At 30.0% G+C, this 11329-nt stretch overlaps 1 protein-coding gene across 3 annotated transcripts in view; it reads right to left on the bottom strand.

Annotated features, from left to right (window-relative positions):
• Positions 1 to 441: 441 nt before the first annotated feature.
• Positions 442 to 11329, bottom strand: part of LOC106622744 (solute carrier family 41 member 2) — a 66483-nt gene continuing 55595 nt past the window's right edge. For all 3 annotated transcript variants that reach the window (XM_036378528.2, XM_036378525.2, XM_036378523.2), the window contains exons 3-8: positions 7655 to 7979; positions 7390 to 7536; positions 7153 to 7300; positions 5129 to 5334; positions 4507 to 4655; positions 442 to 2796 (exon numbers count right to left, since the gene is read on the bottom strand). In XM_036378528.2, the coding sequence (XP_036234421.1) occupies positions 2593 to 2796; positions 4507 to 4655; positions 5129 to 5334; positions 7153 to 7300; positions 7390 to 7536; positions 7655 to 7979 (1179 nt within the window). In that variant the 3' untranslated portion in view covers positions 442 to 2592. The remainder of the gene's footprint in view (positions 2797 to 4506; positions 4656 to 5128; positions 5335 to 7152; positions 7301 to 7389; positions 7537 to 7654; positions 7980 to 11329) is intronic.

The raw sequence follows: 11329 nt of genomic DNA, 5'->3' as shown, positions 1-11329 counted from the left end.
TATACTTGTAAGCTAATTTAGTTGATTAAATGGCAAATTGGAGAATTAAATAAATACAACACTAAATCGTTGATGTATATGGCAATATGTTGTAAATAAAAGCCTTTAAATTTATCAAACCTACTTAATCGAATTGGACAGACGTTATTAGTATTTCGCGCACTTCACAATTTATATTGAACGAGTCTCGAATGAAATATCAACCTTGGCCGCGGTACAGTACGAACAAAAAGCTAAATATATTTCAATAAGTACAGAGTGGTCTTATGTACATATTAAACAAGTTTTAAAGTGTAAATTTTTTCACGTTTGCATGCTTCGTTTTCTACCACTTTGGTTTTCTTTTGAAAAGCAAAGCTTATTTTTATTAAAATGTCAACATAGTTTAGCTTACAGAAAAATAATTCCTTCAACCCCCAAAAGAGTAACGAGCACCAAGGCTTTTTTGAAACATTTTATTTCTCAATTTATTTATATTTTTTTATTTGGTTGTTTACTTACAAATTATTTTTCTAGATAATTCTTATGTAAATAAAAATTATTACATAATATAAAGTAATTAAAAAGTAACGTACACAATTTACAATTTCTATTATAAAAATAATTTTTTAATATCGATCACATTTCCCATAAAAATCTGCTCGCGGCTTCATGTACACGTAGCATGAAAATTTAACTCGAATGCCATTATAATTACATAATAATAATAAAAAATATAAATTAAATTACTAAATACGTATATGTTTAATTAAGTATGGGAACATTGGAGAATAGCTTTTACTTTGAAAGTTGCAAGTAAAAATTTAACACAACATTTTTCAGTTATTTAAATAAATTTTAAGCTGTTTAACTACATAACTGTTTAGTTTTGGAACACAAATACTTGTTTACTTTTTATCTTTATCTACACTATAAGTTATTATCTAACAAATTCTGCCGCACAATTAAAATCATAATTCTATGCATAAATTCTTAATTCTTAAGTGAGCATTAGAATTTGCATGCTCACAAGCAATATATTGTGTACAGATTTACAAAAATGGAATCTGTGTTTTTTGGCGATATTATTTTTTTTTGAATATGTTAAATTAATTTAATACTATTTTGAATTAAAGAATTACAACCATTTGCTGCAATTGGAAAGTGGCATATAACAAGCATTTACATTTTAACCGGTGGTTTAGGGTAATGTGTGTAAGAATGTGTTACAAATGGTTGCAATGTAGAACAAAAAGCAAACACAATATGAAAAAATAAAAAAATAAATAAAAAATAAGTAAAAAAATGTAATAAATAATAATAAAAAAATTTAATAAATAATAATAAAAAAATTTAATAAAAATAAAAAATATAAAAATAATAATAAAACCAAACAATATCAATTTAAAGCCTTTCAAACATGCCGTTTGTTTAAGTTTCACGTTCTTCACTTATTAGGTAATAATTGAGTTGTTTTATGTATGTTTTTTTCGTTTTGCATTTTAACAAGGTGTAATGAACTAAGTACTAATTTATTTGACTGTATTGCATTGTTTCAATTAAACAAACTCAAGCTAGTTTACGAAACATTATTAAAAATCCCACTTGTCGTTATTAATTACACATATTATGCTTATTTTATGAATATTTGGTTATTAAATGGTATTTCTTTATTTATGACACTTTTTGTGTAGTAATTCTTTTTTTACGCATATAATTATTAACAATATTATTGTATTGATCTGCAACGCTGCCGAGAAAACGAGTTTATAATTGCATTTGTAGAATATACTACACCGCCATACATACATACATTTTGGTGTAAGCATCTACAAATATACATATATTATATGTTTTTAATACTATCTGTATGCAAGTCTTTTCACAATTGAATACAATACATATGTATGTGTATGATTTGGTTTGCGTTTTAGGCGTTACATTTTGAATTCCAGCAAATTTCAAAACTCGATTTTTTTTTTATATCTTTGCCATTCATATAAATTCGCTCATAATTCGTTTAACCTACCCGTATATACACACATACTTGCCTTGCTATTGTTTTTTTGTTTTGTTATCTTCTGCTTATAAATTGTTTTCATTTCTACATATTTTTTACAGTTATTACAAATATTCGGACTTGCAGTTTGTTTCATTTGTACCCCTTTCGTTTTCATATTTTCTACCCCAAAGTTCCACTTTTCGTTTTAAAATTATAAATATTGAAACTTAATAATATTTAATAACTTTTTACATAAATACACATACTTATATTAAAATCATCGATTTTTAACGTTTTAATGTTATTTTATTTTTTCATGTTTTATTTTATAAGGTTATTATTTATGGTTTGGCTTAAAAAAATAAATTAATGCTCTTTAGGTACGTACTGAAGGTTGGTAGGTAAATATATGCATTTTGTTGCTGCTTTACCACGCTTCGGCTTGGGAAACTGTTCATGTTCTTCTTTTCAATAATTTTTCGTTTATCACTTTAAAGCCTTTCATTTAATTGTTGTGTTTTGTGTTTTATTTTAAACGTTGAAGCCTCACACCCCTCTCTCCTTTATTAACATGTGTATGTAATTTATTTGGGGCGCTTATTTTCTCGCTCTCAGTTCGAGGCATTAAGTTCATTTAGTTCGGTGCCGTATTCTTGATTAATCGAAAGCAGGAAGAAGAAAGACAGCGCTAATAAACTTGAACCCAGCAAATCGCCCAGCGCAGTCAGATAAGGAATCGATGAGTTATCGGGATCGATTTTCCATTTCCACATTGCATGTACAATAACGTGGGCAATATACAGCAGTAACATAACCTAAAATCATAACAAAATATTAATAAAGTTAAGTATTGCGAGATTATATAATTTAATTAAAAACAAGAAAAATAGTCAACTTCGGTTATATAGTATATACCCTTTACAAATAAAGAATTTTCTATACAAGAACTTGATTTTGATCGTTCAGTTTGGCAGCTATATGATATAGTGGTCCGACCTTAACAATTCGTTCGGAGACTACAAGTATAGCGTTGCCTTAGGTAATATTTAATCTCAAATTTCGAGAAGATATCTCGTCAAATAAAAAACTTTTCATACAAGAACTTGATTTAGATCGGTCAGTTTGCATGGCAGCTATAGCCTATTGGGGTCTGATATCGGCGATATCTCAAAAATTAGAAATTTATGTACGGATTCAAAAATTCACATTTCTTCTTAACAGCTATTATGTCATCTTTTTTTTGTCGCAGAACCTAATTATTTGTGCCTTACTTTCTAGCTCTGGAACTATCACCAATATTTAGGTGAGGTTAGGTTAGGTCTTGGGGTTGATCTTCGTGCCAAAGGTAGCGCGGAATCTCACTTGGACAGCTCGGTTCTTTGTGATACCAAAAAACTCCTTAAAATGGATCACCTGACCCTCATAAATCGACGAAGCGTTTTGAGATTACCATTAATTTGTTAAGGCGGTTAATACAATTATAAATTTCAGCCACTCATATATATTTTCATCTCAGCCTGGCAAAATCTAGGCAGTAGAGAAGAAAGTGCCTAGATGACTCCACGTCGAATGCCTCCACATAGATTTGGCAAAAAGCGTCGTACAAATTATTTAGCCGCACCGCGTTAAAGCCTATTGGACTTGTGTAGTCAGAGCACCTAAAATTGCGGCGAAACGAAATGTGCTAAGGGCAAGTAGTTCAGGGGACCTATTCGGTTCACTCTGGGTTAGCAGGATCTCGCAGCCGCATGAATTCTGATTGTTGACCAGCGCTTGCCGAGCTCACGGGAGGTCTTTAGATCCAGCGCTAGAGCGGGAGAGGACAACGGAGTAGCGACCGTTTTCAATCAAATGATATTTGGGTAAGCGTGTACTCTCTAGTAAGCTTATGTGCTTCTGGCGATTCTGCTGTGACCGGACACTCAAAAAAGTCTAATACGGAAGGAGTGTGATGCATTTGCTAATGAGGTCATGCACATCTTGACTAGCTTTCGGTTGAAATCAGGGCTGGTTATCAATGTATTCCGACGCCTGAATATGTGCTGTTGACACTTTAAAAAATGGGGAGTTAATGTCGAGACTGCCTTCGTCTTGATAAAACCCTGTCAGGCCTCAGACTACGTTCCTCTTCCGTTAACATTATGTTGATCTGGTAGGTATAGGTTATGATATTTGAATACAATTTTCTAATAATCTAGTGATATGAGCTTTCGATTCATGAATGCTTTTTGCGAATGACTAAAGGTTAAAACCCCTTTTAGTGCTATTTGGGAGGCACTGTTGTATGTTAGAATGTATTGCGTAAAAGTCTTTGATTGCGATTTTTAGCCAGATTGATGCTACGCAGACAATCAGTTTGCAATATAAGTCTGCTAGTTTCAGATGAACTTACAAAGCATTAACATCCTGACCAATCTGTTGAAGTCTCTGTAACATAATTTCTAATTTTTGTCAACTGAGCGAACCAAACTTAATAATTAATAAAAATTTATGTAAAATAAATAAACGATTATTTCTGTGCTAACCTGAATTAAACTCGCCGTCAGATAAGATAAAACGAAAGCAAGAGTAACCGTGGACGTGGACATGTGTATGTAATCGGCAGCAAACACGAACGCAATATTACCGGGAATTGACATGCCAAGGAGTATGCGCGCCGTTTTAGCATATGGAACTGAAAAGTAGGGAAACATTTTGTTAGATATACATACATACATATTTATTATTAATTTAATGTGCTGTTTCTAAGGAATAAGAGTAAAAAAGTAAAAAAAAAAACTAACAAAAATAATAATTATGGTTTATATAATAAACAAAATAATATATATTCGTTTTAAAAAATTAATAAATATTACAATGCATAAAATTCGCAAGAAAAAAATTGTTAGTATCAAATAAATGTGACCTATAAAAATTGGAACTGATCGATAGTTTCACTACAAACGAAAATAATGTAACTGACATAATTTGGTTTCAAAACGATATACATAACTGTAATGATTAAAAAAAAAATGGAAGTTTTTCAAAACATTCGCGTATGTATATAAATATAGCGTTGCTTAGAATTCTTTAAATAACGCATTTAATAATTGTAAATAACAATCCGTGAATTTTAAATGAATATAAAGCAAAACATTTTCAACCAACCTCCTTTGAACAGTGCTTTCCATGGCCATTCGAAAATCTTCGTATGTGGTGGTATAATGCCAATAATTGAGCTTTGGTGCAGCATTGTTGAGATTTTACTCGCTTGCACCGATACCAAATTACCACCAATACCATTAATAATTGGTTGAAATACGACGAATCCGTTGAATATTTCTACAGAGGCATCGAGCACAAGACCGCCGAGGCTGAAAAGGAAAATGCAAAACAAAATTATATAAAATAATTATTTCCATTCATCAAAAAAATAATAATTATAAATTAATGAGAAATAAGAAGTGCAAAACAATTCCAAAGGAAATGTTGCGTATACGTCATGGAGGTTGACTTTTGTTGTAATCTCTAATTTTGAAGAGTGTTTTCATTCTCTTCTTGAATATAAGCTTCAGATCTATTAAGCTTACGTAAATACTATTCACAAGTAGACACTTATTGGCAACTTTTTGAATAATGAATTTATTTGTATTTATTTTTTGCTATACATTTTAAAAATGAGTGTCAGATGTTGTCAGGTTTTTTGCGAAATTTAAGAATACGTTAATATACTTGTAAGTGCCTGACGTCAATTCCAGTTAACCATGCTCGTAAGTTTTCGAGCATGATTTTTTGATTGTTGATTTTCTTTTTCATCAAATTACAGAGTGTTTTTTGGTCGAAAGTGTATTTAAATTATTTTAAGTGCCTCTGAGCAAAGTTCTATTTTAAATTTATGACCTGAAAGCTACAAAGCTGAACCGCTTTTTTATTTAATTTTTTACTTTTTTCGTTGTTTTTGGTGTTGTTTTAAGTATTTAGGCATGCGTTTAAGCTTGCTATGAATGTAATTAGAAAAGTTCGTTAACATTTTTTGTTTTTAAACAAAATTTATTTCCTTGTTGGTGATTCAGTGCGATTTGGTAGCGATTTGGAAATTATTTAATTTTATTTTTTTTTTAATATAATAGTTTGTGAGTATATGTAAATCTAGAAGTACACTAAAGTTTTACCTAAAACAAAGCGGAAGTTTGCTTATTATTTGCATCTAAGGTAGATATAATTCGTATTATATTAGTACTTTATATATCGTTTAGAACGGATAGCTTTTTCTCCTTAGTCCTTTTGAAGCTGATTTCAACAAATGCAGAATATTAATGTGTTACCATCTGATCAAATTTGACCCGTACTAACGAAAAACTATATTTTCTCATATTTTAATACAAATCTTTATTATCGCCTTCAAAAAAAGCCCTCATCCCATACAAGCATTCCAACGTGTGATCTAATTTTCCATACATTTATTATAAGCCTCGGCTAAGATGACCTTTAGTGCCTTTTGTGAATTTTGGTTTTTTCGACAATTTTTTTATTGTTTCGGTTTCGAAGTTTAAATGGACATTTGATCGGATATATGTAAGTACCAGTAATTCAAACATTTTGGATTAATAATTAAATTGTTATTTTTTAATCCCGATGTTGGGATTAATAATTCAATTTTCCTTTTTGAATTAAAAATTAAAAAATGTAATTTTTTTATTATTATAAATAAAGAACGGAAACGCGGAAAAATGTTAATTCTTAAACAATTTCATTTTTAAATTCCTAATTATATGCTTTGAATTAAAATTTTTATTTTTTATTTTTTTATTTATTTACTGTATGTAGGTGGGATTAAATATTTATATTTTTAATCTCGTATTTGGGGTAACAAAAAAAAATATTAATAATTCAATTATTTTTTTCAATGCATTATTTGCAACCCTGGTTGAATTCTAATATATTAATTTTATATAATTACGAAAAAATTTTAAAGATGCACTATTATTAAGTTTATGCTTTCAAATTATATATGCTTTGCTTTGAGCCAAAATAAAAATGCGCTTTTTCTGCTTTTTTTGTATGAATTAATTAAGTGTAGTTAGAGTTTTTATGCGGAAAACAATTCAGTGCAGAATTTGGTTTTAACTATATTATGCTTATAAGCAAAATATAAAAAGTATACAAATATATTTGTCTATATTATTACTCACCCACTTATACACAACGCAGATAGTACCGGCACCCAGCCACTCTTCAATACCGGACGAGTATATTTATTTTTGAGCACAATAGCAACCCACATGGGTAAAAGCACTAAATAACAAGCGACTATAACAAATGTGATCCATAAATGAGTTTCTGTAGTAAATAAAATAAATAAAAACAGTTAAAAATATAGTTTTCTTTTTCAGTAAAGCAATATCTATGAGCAGTAAATTTTTACTCACTTATGTGATCGAATAGTATTGAAGCAATAAAGGAGAGCATGCTTATTGAAACGACATCACCAATAGATGCCGCTAACGGTGTTGCCAAGTTATCAGGATTTAAATGGAATTTCTCAGACAATAATATCACAGCCACTAATACAAAATCTGCAAAGAAGAAAAATTATTTGTTAATAGTTATTAAAAATACCAAAAGTCGAAAACTTGCTTAGTGAATATATAAGGATATATTTTTAATATTATATTCTTTATTTTAATCAATTACCTAATACAAAGCACGATGAGGTCGCCGTAAACATAGCGGACGCGATCAGCAGCATAACATGTTCAAAAAAGAATGTACCATCCATCGCCAAACCAACAACAATGGCAAATATTGCAACCAAAAAGGACGCAACCGTCGCCTGCACTTGGACCAATGCTATATTGCCGACAATCATACGGATGACTTCCTTGCGTGAGGTCATATTACCCAAATTAACCTGTGTGGAGAGACGTGATGCGAGGCACATATCGAGATTGCCCTTGAGGCCAAGTAGTGACGGCACGAGTATGAATAGTTCGCTGATCTCTTTGAAAACACGCCATTTCTACGTAGCATATGTGAACGGCATAAGAAATTGCAAAAAAATACAAAAATCAATTTATTAGTAATCTATGTTACCGTGTAAATATACCTATATGCACACATGTTTGTATATCTGTATAAATTTGTGATAGCAAGAAATGAAGAAGGCAATTAAAACGTTGTAAGCAAAATAGTTGAAATGTAAAACACGTAAATGTTATACACTCATTTATAAATAAAACGTTGATCAACATTGCCATCGAAACTAAAAGTATTATTTATACTTATGCTTTTGTGTTTGTCCCTTTATTTTACTGCATCGGTATTTCAAAATTATAAAAACATTTATGTAAATCAATAGGCGACAATAAAGTTTTTCTTATCTTAAAAACAAAACAAAAAAACAACAAGAAAAAACGTAAACTTCGTCTGTATTGAAGCTATAATACCCTTCAAAGGTGCAGTTTTTGTACCATAAAAGGATATAAAAAGACCTTTCACTTGATTTTGGTAAATGAATCGGTAAATTTTTATGTCAACTATATGCTAAAGTACGGGATGCGATCTGAACAATCTGTTCGTATATTACAGCATTGCCTTGGCGCATAAACCATGCCAAATTCGGTAAAAATATCTTGTCAAATAAAAAAGTCTTAGACATAAGGATTTCATTTTGATCAGTCGGTTTGTTCGACCTCTATATGCTATAGTGGTTCGATATCGGCGGTTTCAACAAATAAAAAGCTTTTTTGGAGAAAAAAGAACGTGAGCAAAATTTCAGATCGATATTTATTTTATCTCTAGTTAACACTGAGTGACTAGTTCGCATATATACAGACAGACGGAAATGGTTAAATGAACTCAGGTCGTCACACTGATTATTTATATGTATACGTTAAAAGGGCTTCGACGTTTCCTTCGGTGGGGTTACAAACTTTGTGGTAAACTTAATATACCGAGTTCAGGGTATAAAAATACTTATCTAAGCATACGAGTATAAATGTAATTGGTCATTTTATGAAACACTTTGTTTGCCTTTAAAATGCGTCAACAGCTTTAATCTAGGAGATAAAATATGAGTATACAATAGTTATCGAATCATATACAAGTAGTAGCGAAAAGAATAAATGAGCTTTCAGCATTTTCAAATTCTTCGTTGTACTAAAGTAAAAATTCGTCTAAAGAGAAGCTTGTGAAAATCGACTGTACCACCTTATTGTTAATAGAGACAAGGGTTTCTATGAGAGTGGCCATATGAAAGTACCTTCACATTGGCAATAATACACATTATACACTGCGTATTATACGGTGTATATTTGACATAAATCGGATAACATTCCAACTATGCTACACGCAATCTTCAATTTAACGTAAAAATAATTGATTTATTTGTACTATACCTTATATATAACAATTCACAATGTCTTTGAAATCTAGTAACTAAATTTGCAATCGAATAATGGTTGCTGCTTAGTTAGTGAGTTGTACAGTCAAAGCTTCTTAATAAGGACATTCTCATGACATAAACTACTAAACTTGAAATTATCATATGCTTATGTTATTTATGGACTCTTGATTTATGTATTCCATTGGCAGCTTTTTGCTCAATTACCAGATGATCGTTTTATTATTCTTATGTGTATCTATATAAGTACAACTTTAGCCTACACAATATGAAATTTTAATCATTTTAAGTTTTAATTGCATAGGGAAATGTAATTTCTCAGTTCTCACAGACGATTTATTTAAAATATATTGAAATTTAATTTAATTTGAAGTAGTATCTAGAACTTTCTTGTGATTTTTGTGCCTGATGTGTCTCAATCTGTAATTTAATTTTACCGAGAGGGCGCGCTATTCCTCAAAAACATGATTACATTTTAATGGTATATTTTTAAATATATAAAATCAAAGTAGAAGCTCAAGAAATTTTGTGAATTTATTTATATATGGAAAGCAAAAGTGAAAGACAATATCAAATTACAATATATGTTATTCTACAATATATAACTGTACTGTATAGAAAGAGGCTGGTTTGTATTAAACCGAATATACTCATTCTTTATGTTACGCATAGTATTGTATTATTTATTTAATTGGCTCAAGTTTTGGTTCCTTATTTTTTAGAATTTTCTTAATAGAACTGCGTATTTATTTAAATTTTCTCCAATTTTTGATCATTGTCTATTATTAGGTGTGATTAAATATAAAACTACGTTTGATGTACTCAAATAATTAAGTGTCAACCAAAATGACTCAAGTTTTAATACAATTTCGCACCTTCTATTGTAGTGAATGCAAATTGATGTCAATTTCACGCCTACTGCACACAAATGCTAAGCCCATATATAAATTTTGGAGAAATTAGTGACAATAAGTATTTTCTAAAAATATATGCGATGATGTCTGCAACGACAACAAATATATTTATTTAAATTTTCAGAAGTGTTTAGCACAAACAACAATTTAGTTAAATGTTTATCAGTCCTTTACACCTTAATAAATTGGTGGGAACGCGCTTTGTGCAAATGTTTGATAAATCCTTAACGGAATATTCCACTCGCTAAATAAAGTCAAGTACAAATATGAGTACAGAATTTTATTTATTTAACATTTTAGCATGCCGTAATGAAAATGTCAGTAAGCAAATTTATATTAACACACATAATTTGATGTGGCGCAATCTCTGACAATAACACAATTAGTTAGGACAATAAAGAGGAAAAGCGTAGAAAATAGTCAAATAAAAACGAATCAGTGTGACGAGACTTAAAAAAAATATTTATTGTATACTAGCATGCCTGTATATATTATATTTGACGCCTATTGCAGTCATTAAATGAGTCTCAAACATGCAAAGGTGGTGTTTTTAAAGATAAAGTGTCGACTCGTTCTCTAGATATATAAATAAATATAGTTTAGGGTATATATGTATTTATATGTGTGCAAGAGAGTTTTAATTTCACAGCTGCTGTAACATGAATATATTATTTTCATCAATTTTAATTTTAATTACTGCAATTGCATTCAATGCATGTTTATTTTAATTTTTCACATTTTTTTGGGGATTTTTATTTTGGTGCAACCTAGGCGTTGAAGTAGCAACGTTGTTTTTGCTGATGGAGACTTACACGAGTTAAATAATGGGATAAAAAGTCAAATAGGTCATAATATAGTAATAATGCCAAATATTTGCACATTTAGCTGGCTGACTTTTAAAAAGGAAACCTTTTTATCTGGACAGGGTTACCAAGTGTTTTTGACTGGATCAAAAGTGTTCTTTTTAAAGAGACGGAATTTTATTAATACTTGTACTAGTATATTAGGAAAGAGTTACGAGTACCATATTCATTGAACTTGTATATGAAAAAA

Source organism: Bactrocera oleae, chromosome 5 (assembly GCF_042242935.1).
Source record: "Bactrocera oleae isolate idBacOlea1 chromosome 5, idBacOlea1, whole genome shotgun sequence".
Classification (NCBI taxonomy): Eukaryota; Metazoa; Arthropoda; class Insecta; order Diptera; family Tephritidae; genus Bactrocera; species Bactrocera oleae.
The sequence above is the reverse complement of the archived record's forward strand: the minus strand, read 5'-3'. Positions and strand labels throughout refer to the sequence as shown.